General features: G+C 42.3%; 1 protein-coding gene across 2 annotated transcripts in view; it reads right to left on the bottom strand.

The window, feature by feature from the left end:
• The window catches only part of NRXN3 (neurexin 3), a 971,499-nt gene that overhangs the window by 737,420 nt on the left and 214,251 nt on the right, over positions 1–19,828 (bottom strand). Inside the window, exons 1-2 of one of the 2 annotated variants that reach the window (XR_010374442.1) lie at positions 14,356–14,438; positions 7,127–7,288 (exon numbers count right to left, since the gene is read on the bottom strand). Coding sequence is in view for 1 of the 2 variants with exons in the window: in XM_064460500.1 (XP_064316570.1) it covers positions 7,127–7,288; positions 14,356–14,657 (464 nt within the window). In the remaining variant the exon portion in view is untranslated. Of the gene's footprint in view, positions 1–7,126; positions 7,289–14,355; positions 14,658–19,828 lie in introns of those variants that run through there. The other variant, XM_064460500.1, reaches the window with a different exon arrangement.

The following is a 19,828-nucleotide window of genomic DNA, read 5'->3' as shown; positions in this document are numbered from 1 at the left end:
GGCAAGCAAAACAAGGGAGGCAGAATGCCACTCCTTCCTGGCAACACAGCAGAGGTCTGGCAAGGCAACAGAGGTTCCTCTAGTAAGATAAAAACATTTGTTTCAGAACAATCCTCCTCAAAATGTTGCTTTTTTTCAGTGCTGTCAAAAAGCCCAGAGATAGATGGGCAAGGTGCTTCAGCTTTCAGATGCTCAGTTCAGAAAGCCTCTCTCTCACCTTGGCTTCATGTCACACCCCATGTCACACCAGAAAGCACAAGGTATTCTTCACTGTGTACCACGAACTCTTGCAGGATTCATTCCCAAGCACCCAACATGTGTTGGCAGCCAGCAATCAGCCTGCGAAACATTCTATTGCCCAAATAAACAACCATATACCTCTTTTGACTCTGAGCTACTATAGAAATACCAAATGCAAACCAGCCTAGGAACTCAGCTTATAAGCATTACTTGATGAGAAAATACAATCATCTTCCCCTCCCTATCAGTCTATTCAGGATTCTCTCAGCATCTTGTCTTGTATTACATTGCTCTCCATTTCCAAGTGTCTCCATTCCCACCTCCAAATTAAATCTTTCCAGAAATATGTTTTTTCTTATTCCCTTCATGAATTTCAGCAGGAGCTGCTCAAAATGTTGGATGACTCCCAAGCCACTGTGTTGTTATGCTTCTACAACAAGGGCACTCAAAACCATGACCAAGGTCTTATGCTGGATGCTCTGCAAATGCACAGAGAAAATGCACAGACATTCTTCACTCTCAATACACACAGCCTAGAGCTCCAGCAGTAGGCTGATCCACCACTGCAGCAGTAATGCAGCAGGAAATTTAAGAATGGGGAACAACCTAAAACTTTACAGGTCTCTGGATCTGGAAGTTTAGGAAACAGTGTTGTCATCATCAGGGCTGTTTGGGATGCTCTGGCAGAGAATAGTAATGGGAGAGTGTCATGGTTTCAGCTGGGATAGAGTTAATTTTCTTCACTCTAGCTGGTATAGTGCTATGCTTTGAAATTAGCATGGAAAAAAACCTGTTGAGATAACACACAGATGTTTAGGCTGTTGCTGGGCAGCGCTGATACTAGTCAAGGACACGTCTAGCCTCCCATGCTCTGCTGGGTGCACAAGAAGCCGGGAGGGGAGGGGGCACAGCTAAGAGAGCGGATTCAAACTGACCAAAGGGATATTCCATATCATGTAACGTCATGCCCAGTATGTTACCTGGGAGGGGCTGGCCAGGGGAGGGGGGGAGCAATCGCGGCTCGGGGACGGGCAGCGTCGGTCGGCGGGTGGTGAGCGGTTGTATCGTTCGTGTTTCTGCGTTTTTGTTCCCTGTTTTCCCTTTCCTTCCTTCCCCCTTTTATTATATTAACATTACTGTCATTATTATCATAATCATTTATCATCATTCTTCTATTGTAGTTATTAAACTGTGCTTATCTCAACCCACAAGTTCTTTTGCTCGTCCGATTCTCTTCCCCATCCCACAGGGGTGGGGGGGGTGAGCGAGCGGCTGCGTGGTGTTCAGTTGCCAGCTGAGGCTGAACCACGACAGTGAGCAAGATTAAGAACAAGACATATTTTGAGTAGAGGAATCATATTCAGCCTTTGACCATGCTTTGTCTACTTCTACACAGTACCACTAGCTCCTCCCTTTCTTTTTTAAATATTAAATCCACTAAGTGACACAGATAGAAAACAGACTGGTCCAAAGACAATAGAGCAGCTGGAGCAGCAGTGTTGGACCAACATGCATCAGCAATTAATGCCATTTGTGTGGTAACTCCCTCCACAGTGCATCAGTGAATTTCTCACACTGCTGCTTCCTGACTCGCCATGTCCTCTTATGCATTCTTGGGGCTCTGTTAAATCACTGTCCTGGGATCTTGGGCATCCAAGTGCTTTTAGGCTATCTGGTCTCCCTGTTAGGAAGAGGCTCTTAAAACTGCAACTTCCTCCGGCTGCCATCTTCACACTTGGGCTGTTTTTCTCTGCTTCCATGTTTTAGGCCTTCTATTTGCACCTTCAGCCTCCTCCCCAGTGTGACACTCCAACCAGAAAAATTCATCCCCAAACAGAAATCACATCCTCATTAAACATGCAAATAGGCCTGAAGACGACCTGGCTTATAGATAGCATCCGAGATGTACATACAGCAACTGGGCACACTCATGAACCATTTGGAAATCTAGCTCCTAGCAGTTAAATTGCAGACAGAAATGATCTAAGCTTTCACAGCTTTCTCCCATTATGGCCAGATGGTGCCTGACCCCTGCAATAATTTCTGCCGTATTCTGCCCATATGCAAACCTCACTGCTTCCATCAAGCTGTTAGTACCAATCAACATTTTTCAGAATTGAGATTTTAATAAAGCATTGATAGAAAAATGTGAAGATTTCATAAATTCTCTCATGTACATACATTCACTAGGGACCACCTTAGGCTCTTCTAAAGCACCTCCATCTGTACCATCTAAGTACTGCTCCAAGTAAATCGAATCTGAAAGGCTGGCTCCCTTACAGCCTAGGCATTGTTCCAATTCTCTCCCCTCCCTGGCAATCAGAGATTGAAATCCAGTTTTCCCTCTTTGCCTACACAACTAAATCTCCCACCCAGCCACTCTCCATCTCCATCTGTGATTACTGGAACCTCATCCTTGAGACTCTCCAGTATATGCAAAACATAGATTTCATTAGTTTTCTTGTCCTACCTCCTTCTTGCCATACAGGTGTCTCTAAAAACTATTAATGGATCCTTTCCCCTTTCCACCTTCAGGCAGTGCTTCTCCCTGTTTATCCATCCACTGACTCAAAGTTAGTGAATGGAACGGGTGTCACTCCTTCCCTGACACCCATTGAAAAACGTTTCTGCTCACTTGCCTCAGGTGTGCTTCTCTACCTCCTCCTATCCCATCCCTATATCTGGTTTCCTCCATGATAGGAAATACACCCACTGCTCCCTAGAATTCCTCTAGAGCAATTTATCTTAAGACTACCCTACTTGCATATTCTGCCTTTTAAAAGTTTCATGGAAAATGTTACTTCTATTTTCCAGTCTTGCTCCCTCATTACAGTGTCAGGTATACTGCAACACTGACAGGACGGCTACAGAGAAATGTAAAACAAACAGTGCTACCAGGCAGTTGGACATCTTTAATTCTGATGAAAATGGAGAAAAACTCAAACCTGAACTACACATTCAGCACTTGGATTTATGATTTAAGTATATTACTGCTAGCAACTTAGTGGAACCTCTTCAATCAGAACCTGTAGCCACAAGGAAAAGAAGAGGCAGCAGAATCTGTTCTGTGGTGAAAAGAAGAAACATTAGCTCAGACAATTCAAAGAAAACATGATTACCTTCACCGCAGCTTATTTAGATACTGCAGCAGAGGAGCCCTGAGGCCCTTAATCCCTTGCTAGGAACACACTCCCGTTCCTCCTAGTCAATGCTGAGACTCTGACCACATGAAATATCTACCCTGCCAGAGCTGCCCCTCCTCCTACCACCAACCCCAGCTGAGTGGAGAAGTCTTTCCCAGCTGCAGAGGGGCAGAAAGGGCCATTAGGCACCCTGCCCCATTGCACTTCAGCACCTGCATGCAATCACACAGGAAATGGGACGGCAATGCTCCACTCAAGGAGCCCTCTTAGCTCCCACATGAGCAGTTTGGTTGCTGTACTGTGAGGCGGATGCAGTCCAGATGAAATAAGAGAGATTACAGGGGGAAGGCTGAAAGCTTCACCCCCAAGCCTGCAACAGTCCCTTTGCCTTCCAAGGAAAGTGAGACATCCTTAGAGGAAGTCTTCAACAAAGGCAGAGGAGTAGAAATAGACCATTCTGCTTTAACACCTTCAAGAGATCACTACAGGCTTTGGCAGGATGTTCTTCACCATTACAAACAGCAGTGCAGTCCAGTCAGGATGTGCTATGTCTCTGAGAACAGCGATTACACAGCTAGGACTTTGGTAGGAAAAAAGAGCATTGCTCTACCAGGAAGCATAAACTGAAAGGAACAATATTTGCTATTACGATCTATCCTACCCCTTTGTCTAACTTTCTTAGCTTAGAATATTTTTCTTAAAAGCTCAAGCTCCTCCAGTACAGGCTGACGAGAGACTAAGCATCGTTCTTGGCCACAGAGAAAAAAAATTTCAAACATTACCTACAGGAAATGATTTATGAAATACACTGCCATGCTATGCAGAGAGCCAAGTAAAGTTCCCTGTAGCCAGTTCTGGAACAAGAAATATTATAGGCACATAAGCACTGTACTAATGCACTTCTGCCTCTTCACGGATCAAAGCTGGCTGCCCCAGTGGGTCAAGGCTGATACCCACAGGCATTCTAGCTTTCTCAAGCAGGCTCAGGTTTCTTTCATACCATGTTGCATTGCACTGCACAGATATACCCTGGCATTTCAGAAGTAAACATAAAGAGAACACTCAAAAGAACCATCCCCTGATTCCAGGTGGATCTCAGGTTGATCCTGCTACCTTTGCCATCAGTCTTTTCATCCCTAGCAACAAAGAAGAAACCAACCCTGGGAGGAATTTCACAAGGCAAACTACTTTCTGTTCAACTCATCCAAAGCTCCACTTAATGAAAGCGCTGCCTGCTTTGATGTCTGAGAATACCTCACTACATATGCAACGAGAAGCCTTCTCAGCCTATACGGGCTATCTATTCTGGTCAGACCCTGCTCTGTGCAGGTGTCGGTGTTATGGTAGCACGTCTGGATTTTGTCAGGGTTGTGACAGTTGTCCAGGGCTGCTCTTTCTCCATTAATTGCAGTTCCTTGTCACCTCCATTTGCCATAACCAGAACTGAAGAAAAGCACAAGGGTCAGCTTCCTTATGCTTCCTAGCGACACATGCGGTAACTCATCCTGCAGCCTAAGGGTTCTGGAGAAATGACAGAATGGTCGTGCAAAATGCTAATTAGTAACATGGCTTCCCTTTTGAAATACTACATTTCTCCATTCATCCCCGTTCCAGGTGCATCCCCTAACAACCCTACGTTACAGTTATGTGAATACTGTAGTGAATACTGTATACCAATTAATCCTTGGAGGCCAGGCAAGGTACATTTTGGGCATATTTTCACAGCAGGTGAAAGTATTGCTGTTTCACAACTAAGAGTAGGTTGTCGTTTTGCAGACTGTAGCTCAAACCCAGCCAGCATCACTCTATCTTTAAGTTGAGACAGCTGCTCAAACACATCTCCTGTCACTGCCTAGTCAAGTGAGGATTACAAAGCACATTCTGATTATGTTTTCTTCCTCTTTCCCTCATTCTTAAGTGTTTGCTTCGTTTTTTCTTCTCAAAGAGCATTAAGAGCCTGGGATGGCTATGTAAGCGACTCTTAGCACATTGTGCAAGCTAATAGAATACAAATGATTATATAAATAAAAATGCTGCTGAAGATTTTCTTGTCACCGCTTTCTCTGCTCCATTGGCTTGACTTAAAGCACACACAAAAATGGCCTCTGCTAAGTGTTATGTTCATAGCATCCATAAATAAAATTAAGATCCTGATTTAAAGAGACACTAAGAAGCTGTATCTCCTCTTGATTTCAATCAAACTGGGATGCTCAGTGCCTACAAAAATCAGGCCCAGGGCTGTATAGATGAAAGCAGAACGATTTTATCTCTGTATGACAGCTTCTATTCAGCAGGGCAGCTTCTTTTCCCATGTAAGATGCTCACATGCCCTTTTCCAGCATATGTGCATCCCCTTATCTAATCCAGAGGTCAGGCAGGGAGCAGCCCCAGACTCTGACAGCCATCACTTGCATCAAAGGACTGGCACATAACATACAAACCCTGACACCACGAGTCGAACATCAGTAGGATGGTAACTTGTCAGGCAGTAACAGCCACAGAACAATATCTAGTTCAGTATCACTGTTTCCATGACTCCTGTATGGAAACTCAGCTCCGCCTTCCTTCTGATATTAAATGTTCAGACACAGAGGATATTATGACAACCCTCTGGGCTGCAAATAAAATTAGACCCACCCAGCCACTCCCTGTGAAAACCAGTATTAGTGCAGAATCACACCATCATGGAGAAAACTCTCGCAAGAAACTCTTATTCCAGGCTAGCCAGGAAGCTGACTAACAGAAAACTTAAGCTTGTTTTTGAGTAACTGTTCTATAACACATTTTGGACATGTCAATATCTGTATCACCATTAATCACAAATTCTATCAGAAGCGACAGGAAAGACAAAAGCTGATGGCAGGGCTGCACCAAGGTTCAGATTTGGGCTGAGGTTGGTTTTGGTTGTTTTTTTTTTGTTTGTTTGTGTGTTTTGTTTTGTTTTAACATCCCCCCCAACCTGGAACACTATTCTGGTTCCTGCTGCTAGTCAGGCAGTCCAATCTCTACGACCCATGTGTGGATTTTCTCAACATTGTGGATTAAACATGACAAGGGGAGCCAGCCAGCGCAAGACAACGTGGTTTGGAAGCCAGCTAGCTATTCCTGACCAATGCAGCAACTCTGCTGCATGGACTTACCAACACAGTACACTTCAAGGCCACAAACCACATTATTGCTACATCTCCATTATATCCTCATGTTGCACCCTCCTCACATAATTTACACATATATTTTATGCTACCTTCAACTTTCATTTTTCCAGTTTATTCTAACTCTATACCTTCCTGAAAAACTGACAGCTAACTATATTGCCAGGTGAAATCCAGGACCTTAAAAAATATCCTAAATAAGCTTCTGATTACAAATTTTTCACCCAAAAATGCTGCTTAGTAATCAAAGGCCATTTGTCTTTTTCTAATGGTTATTGCCTCAGTGCCTAGAAGATTGTCATGCTTTCTTCTGAATGGTTAACAGCTTATAGAAGACACCTCTCCCACTACCATGGGCATTTTTTCTGTAATCCAAGCACTAGAAGTCTGATTCTGACCATAAGTTCATGAGTTTTGCGTCTGGTGCCTTCTGTCCAGACGAAGGACAAGTTTATCCTTACAGAGCTCTTGTAGTATCAGCGTAAAATTCAGCATCAGGGAAAGACACTGAGTATGTAATGAAAGGCAGGAAAGAGTGATGACTTTGAGAAACCGAAAGCACAGAAACAAGAATTAATTTGAAATAGTTACCTCTTTGAGGCAGCCCATGAAGTTGTTGCTTACTGGAGAGCCAGGTAAATCAGCAGTACTGGGGCTCCCTCCCACATAAAAGAAGTCATCCGAGCCCAGCATGGTGTAGTCCTCCTGCGTGTAGCCCGTGGTGGTAAGGATGCCATCCACAGAGATTGTCACCTGTTCGAGGGACACAACGGACAAAGAAAATCCCAGCAATGACCTTACAATCCTGAACAGAACCGGTTACCTCCCCTATATTTTTATGTCATTTTTATTAAGGATTTTGTTGAGATTTGGTATGGGTTTTTTTAGTTCAGCCAAGCTCCATTTTCTGGTCTGCTTCACCCACAATGGAAATGCTCCAGCATCTGATTCTCCCCTTTCTGGTGTACCAGCACTGCAGGCTGACCCAGCAGTCTATCCATTGAGATGCTTTCCATCTATTCAGGCCAGAAAATGGAACTGTCCTTGAAAGAGGTTTTTCATATTAGCTGATTTTATGATTAATTAGTATTTATTTTAATGATTACAGTTAGTTATGGTTGTTAGTAAAAAAAAACACTAATGAAGACGAGGTTGGTATTTTTTTTTTTAATGTTTCTTTTGCTTATGGCACACTGATGATCATGCATTCAGGGTTGGGGGAGGAAGGATCTCACTTTCAACACATTATGGATGTGCATGCCATGTACCTATAGAGACACACACCCACCACCCACCACCAAAAAAAAATAATTATATACTACAAACTAACTCATAACCAAAATATAAATAGGAAATAAATAAAAATAAAATAAATAAAAATAAATCAACCACACACTAACAAGTGTGAGAGAAGCAGAGATGAGAAAGAAAGAAAACACAGTGCGTGCACACACTGCACTTTGACGTGTCATGCCAATATATCTGGAGCCCAGAAAGATGACAGGAAAAAAGGAGAGAAGAGAGAGAGAGGAAGAAGGAGAGAGAGTGAAAACTATTTCACACATGCATGCAATCAAAAATAAAAACACAAAACAAACCCCATAATAAAAAAAAACACCTCAAAAACCAAACAGAAACGTCCCCAAAACCTCTAACACCAAACACATGGAGGGTGAAGGGGGACAGAAGGAGAGGGAGGGGGAGGAGCAAGTGAATTTGCTGTGTTTTGCTTAGATGTTGTTAGTGGCTTAAAGGGAAGATGGAGGAAAATAGATCGAGGCCAGGAGGAGACGGGCGAGTCACCAGACGTGGACATGCCATGCAGAGTGTGTACTGAAACAAACAACCGGCTGAGCTCCTGTCGGCCACGGCAGGTAGAGGTCAGAGAGAGAGAAAGTGAGAGAGAGAGCAAGAGGGAGGAGGAGGAGAGAAAGAGGAGGGAGGGAAGTGGGGGAAAATCAGGAGAAAGGGGACAACTCCGGCCAGTTTGCCTGTAACAGCCGTTGCCACAACAAAAGGATGACAGAAAAAGAGAGCCTTCACCACCATGGACTAGAGGCCCTGCAATGGTTCTGATCTAGAAACGTCCAGAGTAAAATTAAAAAAACCAAAACAAACAAAAAAAAACAAACACAAAAACCAAAAGGGGAAAAAAAAGTAAAATTAAAACAAAAGCAAAAGAGAGAAAACTAAACCCAAAAGCAAGGGACAAAAACCCCAACAATTTATCACTGGAATGGAAAAGAAAAACTAAAGAGGAAGGTAAAGAAACCAGCGAAAGAAATGTCCAAACCCCATTTCCAGAAGAGTTGTGTTAGTTGCTTTTGTTGCTCATTTTTCCATTAAAAAAGAAGAGAAGGAAAAAAAAAGGGGGGGGGCGGGAGCGTTTTGAATGAAATTAAAATAAAATTAAAGGAAGAAGTAAGTATAAAGGAGGGGGGAAAAAGAGGGGGTAGGGGGGAGGAAAAGGCAGGTAACACACGGCAAACCCAAAAAAAGAGACAATAAGAATGATATCTACCAGACAATGTAGTTTGTTTACCATAGCGTGTCCAATGCCTGAGTGCTTTGCGGAAAAGGGGGAAGAAAGGAAATTAAAAAATCGTGAACAGAACGATTGTTAATTAAAATAACTAAAAGCAAAGATGAGTCGTTAGGGTGTTAGTACATTAGTTGGTTAGTAAAAATGACACATTGCATGAATGGTCTAGTGTTAGTCTTTCAAAAAAAGGCGTGGGGCACCTGAGACACACAAAGTGAGAAAGAGGACAATATGACCAGGACTTTCTGGGGAACCATACCATCTAGACTGTAAAGAAGGGTGCTGCCTAGTCTTCCCACCCTGGCATTAGTCATTAACTTCAACCCTCATATACATTATCCGGGACTGAAGCAAAGTTAAAACAAAGCAATACTTACTCTTCAAATGTCCATTCAGGGTGCTTCCCTCAAACAAGAACCTTACCCTCAGAGATGTACACGCACAGTACACAGCTCACCCCTTCAGCACAAACCCAACCACAACTCCCTTCTTCTACCTACCACCACCCACCTACATTTCTGCTCCTCTTCCAAGCCTCACTACCCTCAAGTGTTGCAGAGTATCATAAGCAGGCCAGTATTTCCTTTGGCTGGAGGATACAGATGAAGATGAGTCCAAGACTCTGAGTCTTCCCTCCAAGTTTCTCAATCTGCAGGTTTCTTTACAGCAGGTGAGTTTGTGACTTCCAGGAGAAGCACACAAAAATGCCTGTGCTTGGCTGTTCGCCTGGAGGTCACTTCTGTCATCCAAGAGTACAGGAGTTGAACCTCTCCTACTGTAGGAAGAAACGTGTCGAGGAATTGTGTAAGAAGAATTGCATTGCTTGTGTCAAGGTTGAAGACAGAAGACTGACAAGATTTAGTGCTGCTCCTGTTATACTGCGTCTGTATTATGGAGGAGCTAGGGGAATTCACCAGTCAGCTCACTTAGCTGGGTTTAGCAGAACTTTGCGGATGATTTGTTAATCCCTCCCAAGCCATGCAGATGCCAACTGTTCAAACCTACACATTGTTTCTTGTTTGGTTTTTAGCAGCTGGGGAACTCAAGATCTATAGCAGATTTTGCATGGTGACTAGCTTCAGTGTTAATATGGAAGTGCAGCTCATGGAGTCTCCAAGTCCTTGTTCCAGTGTGACTGAAGTTGGCAAGAACTATCCTAAATTAGCCAAGCAAGATCTATGCTGCCTCATGTGAAAACTATGTGCTTGCAAATTCCAGAGTTCTGCATTGACTAAGGAAATAAGTTTGTGAAAACCTTCTGGCATTGAACATAATGTCCCAAGTCTATTTTATTTTTCTATGGGAATGAAATAATAATATTCTGTACTTGGGTATAACGAGCACAAAATCCTGAATTCTTCCTCAAGGAAGTCTCACTCTCAGTGATATGCTGTGTTAGTAAATCCATTTTTACAAACAAGAGAGTTGGAGTATGGGACAGAGCAGAAGATCAGACTGAAAATGAAATGGAGTGTCAGCAGCAGACCTGAAGACAGTCATGGGAAGTCTGACCTTCAGTCTCTTCTGCTCATCCTCTTCCTCCCACCAGGCCACACTGCCCCAAACATGCTCTGAAAGCCTTGGTAAAATACAGCCATGATCCTATTTCTAGTAAAGGTTTCTCACAGGGCAAAAAGAGGGCTTAGTTTTGACTGAAATCATAAGATAAATAAACAAGGAGTTTTGCTTTGACATTAACAATCACTACTCAAGGGAATCTGTGGGTTCACTTGGTTTGTCTCTAAGGAGATTAACTGGTGTGATAGTCATTTGATCAAAAAAAGAAAAAAGCAGCACTTAGTACTTTCCTAGCTTAGCTACAAAACATTTAACAATTCCAAAAAGTACTAGGCAAAAGTCCAGCTGCCCAAAGTTCTGCTCTCATTCTAGGAAAAACCAAAAAATTATGCAAATCCTCTCCTCCTTCTCCCAGCCCCCAAAAGAGCAGGGGAAATGACTAGACATCATCCTGCAGCTGCTGATAGCCCATTTACCTGGAATTGGTTTAGCTTTGGATTGCATACTTGGAATTTCTAATTTATTTTAAGTTCATTTTGAAGAGAAATTATTGATCATTTATTGACCTCCAGTGCATTGTTTTCAACTAATTACAAGGAGGCTACTGATTTCCTTACAAAGCGTCAATATTCAGGGGCAATGTTTTATGTTGGGGCTTTTTTTGTTTGGTTTTGGGCTGGTTCTTTGGAGGAAACATGAGCACAGCTGGAAAAGAGACTTCCAAGTGACCTATATTTTGCTGCAGCTTTACAGGTGAATTTATGTCAGGAAAGATGCAGAGTAGATAATTTCTTACATACAAAATGATTTAGGATATACTTAAATTATATTGGTTGTAATAAAGGACAAAATGTTTAATTTTATAAATGAAAAATAATATTTGTCCTTTATTACATCTTCTCTGTGAAGATATCAAAGGATTTCAAAGGTTCATAGCCTGTCTGAAAAATGGTTAAGTATTTTTCAGATAGAGAAACTCTCTCTTGTGTGCACACAGACAAAACCAGGAGACATAAGCTGCTGGAAGCTACTGTCAGAACAGAGAAGAACAAAACTTCTTCACCCTGTGCTTTATTTAGAATGGTATCTTTATCTTGGGTTTTTTTTTTTTAATTCTTGTTAAATGAAGCATTTGTAAGGTCAAGATATAGAGTGACCATTCTTACTTGTGTCCTGAAAAATGTCCATATCAGGTATTAATTAGTTATCTGTCATTCAAGTTTTCAATCTTTTCAAAACTCTTTGTCCTGATGACTGAAGGGTTTTAAGGTTTCTTCATCCCTAGTAATAGCAATTAAAAGTAAGAATGCATGGGACCTGACAGGAAGGCTGCAGCATTCAAGATTTCTCCTTATTGAAAACTGTGGTTAAACTTACCAATAATTTTTGGATGACATCTTTCAGGACTAGCACGATTGCTTCTCCTCAAGGCCTCATCAATTCCAATTTCTGGGCAGTTTGAGGTTCTGGGTCAATGTCTTAATTTTGAGACTAAACTTGATCAGAAGTTAAAATGGAAGTATCCAGGGAAAAGATGGCTCAAAAAATTCCAGCCTTATTGATATTTATTGGTTGAACTGTATTCTGTTATGCCTACCTATACAGTTGGACCCCAAATCACCTCTGCTATTTATTTTTAATTTTAAGACTGGCCTTTCTTTGGAAAGAGCACAGCCTTCTTAATAAAACATCCTTTCTCTTGCCCAGTCAGGTTGGACCCTTTAAGAATTTGGGAACACATGAAAACATCCATAGTGAATAGATCGGGAGGATTAAAAATCCGCAGTGCTGCTTAACCAGCAAGGAATTCACGTGCTTTCTAATAATTGCTAAAGCATTGTCCTGGTCTAATCAAAGATGAAGAGACACAGACATATTACCATTTAACCTTGGACCCAGAAAATAAATATAAAGTCCCTAGCTGAAAGATTAGGAAAAGAAAGTGAGAAATCCCCATCTACAATTTTGCCTGTAACCCTTCCTCACTTTCTGCATCTTCAAGATCCAAACCAATCCTGGCATGAAGAAAGAATGCATTTTGCTTCAGGCACATTTTCCCATTTAAAAATTATTTCTGACAAAGCCAAAAAGTCTGATTAACTGAAGTCACCAGTAAGCTACGCTGAAATACTCAGAGACCAGCCATTCTGAGACCATCTAGACTGACAAACCTCAAGTAGTTGGTGCATCTCCCTCTACTGGACTGAGGAGAACATGTGAACTAATTAGGATCATTAAGACCCATCCACTGCATAAGAAAGCAAAGTCACATCTGCATATAAACTATTGAAAACACACTCATGTTGCTATAAGTAAGTACCCTGCAGTCTCACAGAAGTTTGATGACATGTAGAAATACAGGGATTCACCTGGGAAGGACAAATAAGCATCTTCAGCCCCAAACCCAAATATTTAAAAGATGTGAAATCCCCATAGCAGATAAATTATCCGCCGACATCTACTAGAAGAGACTGTTTCTGATCCCTGGCACTGATTATCTGGTACTCACAGATACTTTTTACCTTAGCTACTGTAAAATGTTACCACAAAAGCTGTTTTCTCAGCAAATGACATTGTACAAACTTAAATAAAACTATTAAGGGCTGTGTTAATATTCACATTCATGAGGAAATAAACAGATCATATTGTTTTCAGAAACTGATTTTAAAATCTTAGTTTACAAGCTATTTCTGCTGCCTCTACCAATCAGCAAGACACCAAATAGCTCCTATTCACAGTGTGAACTATCATTTATCATGCAGTGGATGGGCCTTAGTGACTTGATATATTCACCAGCTTTCAGAGCAAGGCTATTAAATTTTATCTATTTCTGTGTGAAATTATATTTCATGAAGAAGGCTTCAGGATTTTAGGATGAGCCTACTACCAAATACATCACCTGAAAGAGTTGTCTGCTTAGAAAAGCAGCATGCAGATGTGCAAAATTACAGTGGTACAATCAGAAAAACTTTTCCAAAGTGGAATTGTAGGGTGCTGGATTGATCTGGGTTTGCTTGGCTTTTTTGATCCTTCCACTTTTCCAGTCCTCACAGCCAACAGAAGAGTCTCACAGGCAGAGACACAAGAAATAAAGTAGAATCTCATTATAGAAAGAAAGGGGAAAAATCAAAATGAAGAAAAGAACAGAGAATCAAGAAGACTCAGAAAGACTCCAGCCAATTAATTCCAAAGCTATAAAGTTAAAATAATTACACACGTACCCACCAGCCTGCACACTTACATACACACACAAAAGAAAAGGAAAAACAAAAGACTTCCAGAATTAGAATTATGACATCATGGCAATGGTTAAACCGATTAACAAAACTGAAAGAAAAAGGAGAGAGGTGTAGAGCATTTGCTGTTGAAAAAAGACTCTGTTCCCACAGTTATTAAATGCAACAAGAATATTACTGATAAGATTGAATCATAATTAAGGAAATGAAATAAAAAAGGGAGAACAGAGGAAGAGAAAAAGAAAAGGGAGATGAAAGTAAAGTTATGTCACAAGTTTTTGCTATTAAATCAAACTGGAAAAAAAACCCAGAAAATTGATAAAGTGGAAATGAAGATATCGCAACAGGGATAAATTCCCATCAACTAAAGTTTTTTTCACTGTCCTTTAGATACCAAGATCCAGAAAAGGTGGACAAACTCTAGACCACTGAGCATCCCCATTTCTCCATTAATCTCTCCCAACTGCCTGTCCCAATAAAACAGAACAAAGTTTTCCCCAGCATTTTCCCCCCTTCACCATTACCTGCCGCAGGTTGCGTGTCACCTTAACGTCGTGCCACGCGTTGTCATTGAACTTGCCATTGACTGGCTCCACAATGGCCTCGAAGGCCCCAGACCCCAGGTTAATGACCAAGGAGACCGCACCATCTTTCAGGGCCAGGTTGACATAATCAGCTGACTTGCCAGTGTGCAGGATGAGCCCATTGCGTTGCCATGTCTTGAAGGAGAGAGTGATTTCATCGCTGCTGCTCTGGATGGGGTTTTGCGACAGGTCATAGCAAAGGTATTCGGAACCACGGAAAGTGGCCGTGTTCTCATCTCGTGCTGGAAAAAAAGGGATACAAAAGAACTATTGAGCAGTCAGCCAAGAAGAGATTTAAGGTTGTCACAACATTTCTAAGCAATCCCACAGTGCTCTTAATGTTCTAAACAACTATATATCATGGCATGCTAATGACTGTACGACTCCTCTTGTAATATGGCTATCAAGAGAATTAACAGCAGGGTCCTCGGTACCAAATAATTTCAGCACTGTTTTTTCAGTTTCACTGCAGCACTATTGCCATAGGGACCATTCAAAAGTATGCAGTGGAGCCTAGGAAAAGTATATTTTTAACGCCACTTCACATCCTTTTTGGGAGAATGATGGAAAACTCTACTATTCACAACATCACCATCACGTATACATTGTTCTAAAAGAAACCAAGATTCCCCAAAGATTAGTGTTTAGGTTCATCGCTAATGTCGTCTGAACTTATCTTAACCCATCTTGCAGGCAATCTAAGGCATCAGAATATAATCCTGGCAGAGCTGCCCCTTTCTTTCAACTGAATGAGAGACCAAGCAGACGAGAGCCACATGAAGTATCCTATAGCTTCCTTCTCTGAGAGCACAAGGGAAGTCCACATAAAACTTTTTGTCCACAGCCGTAAGCAATGATGTTGCTGGTAAACACGTCTCAGAACTTTGCCTGTTTGATCACTGTATCCAGAAAATCTGTACTAGACAAGCATATCTTTTTCACACAGCAAAAATAAACATGGGGGAATTATTCGCAGCATGTGGCATGAAATATTTCCTCATTAAGAAAAAAAAAAATCTTTTACGTACAGTAAGGAAAACCACTGAACTAATTTCTTAGCAACTGGAGGCAGCATTTAAATACCATAAAAATCCTTTGTGTGAGCAGAGAGTCTGCTTCCCCGAACCTGGGATTCCACAGTCACTCTGAGCTAGCTCTGCTGCCATATTGCACTCACATGACTCCAGCCAGCAGCGTACCCCGTTTTTGCCATTTTGAAAGTGAGTCTGAGCACAAATAACTAGATGGTACAAGCAGTCAGGCTATCATTGCTTACAATACACTGCATAAGGCAAGTGCTGGTTCTATTGCCATTGACATTAATAGCATTTTTCTGCTTCATTTTGTCTCATTAAGTAATCCTAATACAGATTAGCCAGAATTTATTTGTGCAAGACTGAAGGGAAAATACTTGTTGTCATAGCCATTATTGAAAAATAACTACATGGTAAAATCTGTGCCCTCGCAGCATGAAAGAGTAGTGACAGAACAGCACAATGTTGCAATGTGAACATGTATCATTCTCAAGTGATAGGACTGCTTTAAGCAAAGACTTTTGCAGTCTTGATTGAGGGTATCACAGAATGAACTCATTACAAAATCTGGGCACTTTGAAGGCAGCAGAAACGTGTGTTTGTACTTATGTAAGCGAACCATGTGTCTCTACACCCCTGTGAGCAAACAGACAACTTGCTCCGTGCAAAGTACAGGTTGGGAGCCAACTGGCTCAAAAGCAGCTTCACAGAAGAAGGCCTGAGGACCCCAGCAGACAATTGAGCACAAGTCAGCAGTGCCCGCCCTTTCAGCAAAGGCCAGCCACATCCTGGGCTGTATTAGCAAGAATGCAGCCAGCAGGCCAAGGGAAGCAATCCTTCCCCTAATGGATGCTTGTGAGAACACATCAGGAGTACTCTGTCCAGTATTGAATGTTGTGGTTTAGCCCCAGTCAGCAACTAAGCACCACGCAGCTGCTCGCTCTCTCCCACCACAATGGGAACGGGAGAGCATTGGAAGGGTGAAAGTGAGAAAACTCGTGGGTTGGGGTAAAGACAGTTTAACAGGAAAAGAAAAAGCTGCGTGCAGAAGCAAAGCAAAACAAGGAATTCATTTGCTGCTTCCCACGGCCAGGCAGGTGCTCAGCCATCTCCAGGAAAGCTGGCTCCATCATGCATAACAGTTACTTGGGAAGACAAACGCCGTCACTCCAAATGTCCCCCCCTTTCCTCCTTCTTCCCCAGCTTTATATACTGAGCATGACGTCATACGGTCTGGAATATCCCTTGGGTCAGTTGGGGTCAGCTGTCCTGCCCATGTCCCCTCCCGGCTTCTTGTGCACCCAGCAGATCATGGGCAGCTGAAAAAGTCCTTGACCAGTGTAAGCACTACTTAGCAACAGCTAAAACATCTCCACATTATCACCACTGTTTCCAGCACAAATCCAAAACACAGCCCCATTCTAGCTACTATGAAGAAATTTAACTCTATCCCAGCTGAAACCAGGACAAGCTCCCCTGTATAAAAATGGCTTCAACATACTGCACTGAGTCCAGCAAACAGACACCACAACACTCAAGGTGCTGGAGTAGATGATGTGTATGGAGAGGCTGAGAGAGCTGGGTTTGTTCTGCCTCAAGGAGAAACAACTCAAGGGAAATCTTATTGCTCTCTGCAATGACTTAATGGGAGAGCATAGAGAAGACAGGGCCAAATTCTTCCCAGAGGTCTGCAGAAGAAGGATGAGGGGCAACAAACACAGCTGGAACACAAGAAATTCTCATTCTATACGAAAAAATGTTTCATCTTAAGGATGGTCAAACACTAGGAAGGGCCTAGGGAGACTGTGGAGACTGTGAAATCTCCATCCTTAGAAATACTAAAAACTTGATTATGCAGTCCTGACCTGCCTGCTCTAACTGGACCTGCTCTGAGCTAGTGGTTGGACTACACGGCCTCTGGAGGTCCCTTCCAAATTACGTGGTTCTGTGATTCTATTCTGAATACATTTAACTACCACCAAGGAGTGCATATGCTTGTGTCAAGTGTTCAACCAGCCTAAGCACAGAGGGCTGATATTGATTGCAGTTCTGGAAGTCAGAGCTGAGCACTTAACAACCCTCTCCACAATGATAATTCCCCTGCCTAGTCACTCCTGATCCATCAGAAGGGAACGTGTTACAATCAAGTCGGACACATGCTGTATGTACCTGTAGGTAATTCCCATCAAATACCCGGCATCTGAGGGCAGGAGTCAAACACGATCATTATGATTGAGCCTTTCTCCCACAGTCGTAGATGTGCGAAGCACTGAATACACATTTGACATCTTTGGGAAGGGGGGCACGGGGGGTTGATTGTTCACTCAGTACAAGACATATTAATAGGGCTCATTTACACTTTCTCAACCACTTAGAAGAAATCTCACTGGTCTACTCAGTAAAAGGAGAAGGCAAAGAGTAGATTAGAAATCTAAACAGTAATTTAAGGCAATGACTGCCGACTCATCAAAACAGAGCAGAGAAAATACAGAGAGATTACTCTTACGACTACCACTGGTTTTAATATAAGGTGCTATCAACCCACCCCTGCAGGCAACTGCATCATCTGCCTCTTTCTTCCAGTCTTCTGCTGCTGACCCTTGTCACAGATGGGATCCTGCACCCGATCTATCTTTGTATCCTTCCTGTTCTTGGGAGAACGCCACCTATCTTTGTTTCATACGTCACTACAGGTTTTTTTTCTTCCACCTGTGGCTGCTCTGGATAGACATTCACATCTGCAGATCACCACACTAAAATCTCTCTGGGGTTCACTAACCAATCCGAATTCATGCCTGCCCACCCCATGTCTCATAAGCACAACTCCCAAGGTCACCACACTCTCTAAAACTGTATTCTCCAAATCACTAATTCCTAAACGGTTTACCAGTGGCCATGTGGATTACTGCTTTTCCAGTCTCATGAAAGGCTTTAGTGTACAGATTAGGTTCCAGTTGCCACAGAGCTTGACTGTGTATTCCATACTACAGCACAGTAGCCTGTGTCAGGTCTCATGAAAGGCTTTTAATGAAGCACAGCCCTTCTGTGCTGTTCTGCCTCTTAGGATGCTCCGACATTAGTGATGGCTATGACAATAAGACACATGACAATTACCAGAGAGGACAGAGGGGAAAAAGGGATACAGGTTCCTTCCACAATGTATGAAGAGAAAAAGGCCTGAGTAGGCTGCAGGTCTCACAGTATTGGCATACGTTTTCAGACACCATCTGGTGACATCTGGAAGACCAGAGCGTGGTGAACTGCTTGTTATTTGTTAGCTCATGACCCTTGTGCTGAACATTTCTGAAGGTTCCACAAATTGCACTGTGATATTTACGGCCTCTGTATTCTTTACACAGTGGTAGTGTACCAAGGAGCCTCTGCATAGCAACACTGCTAACCTAAAATAGCTAAACTTAAGGCCCAATTCAAAGTCAACAGAAATCCTTGGTTTATGTTACATGGAGCAATAGATCAAACCCCGGTTTTGCTGGGATTTGAAACCCTGTATATAGTAAGAGATATTCACTTGAATTGATGATCTAGCTGTTCAAGTGTGATGATGCAACTGCAAAAAATAACATTTACTTAAAACAGCATTTAGAATATGTTTGCAAACTCTTGATTTATACATGATTTGCAAGATTTAATTTTAACTCAGTTAATACTAGACAAATTTACAAAAATTAGAATCTGAAAGCAGGTTAGCACATGGAAGCAATTAAGTCTTCCATTTCCCTCATTAATATTAATCTAAAGCATTATTTTTTTTTCTAACACATTCACTGTCCTGGTTTCAGCTGGGATAGAGTTAAATTTCTTTATAGTAGCTAGAATGGGGCTGTGTTTTGGATTTGTGCTGGAAACAGTGGTGATAATGTGGAGATGTTTTAGCTGTTGCTAAGTAGTGCTTACACTGGTCAAGGACTTTTTCAGTTGCCCATGCTCTGCCAGGGGCACAAGAAGCCGGGAGGGGACATGGGCAGGACAGCTGACCCCAACTGACCCAAGGGATATTCCAGACCGTATGACGTCATGCTCAGTATATAAAGCTGGGGAAGAAGGAGGAAAGGGGGGGACATTTGGAGTGACGGCGTTTGTCTTCCCAAGTAACTGTTATGCATGATGGAGCCAGCTTTCCTGGAGATGGCTGAGCACCTGCCTGGCCGTGGGAAGCAGCAAATGAATTCCTTGTTTTGCTTTGCTTCTGCATGCAGCTTTTTCTTTCCCTGTTAAACTGTCTTTACCCCAACCCACGAGTTTTCTCACTTTCACCCTTCCAATGCTCTCCCGTTCCCATTGTGGTGGGAGAGAGCGAGCAGCTGCATGGTGCTTAGTTGCTGACTGGGGCTAAACCACAACATTCATATAATTAAATT

Source organism: Phalacrocorax carbo, chromosome 9 (assembly GCF_963921805.1).
Source record: "Phalacrocorax carbo chromosome 9, bPhaCar2.1, whole genome shotgun sequence".
NCBI lineage: Eukaryota > Metazoa > Chordata > Aves > Suliformes > Phalacrocoracidae > Phalacrocorax > Phalacrocorax carbo.
This window is presented reverse-complemented; position numbering and strand designations above follow the sequence as displayed.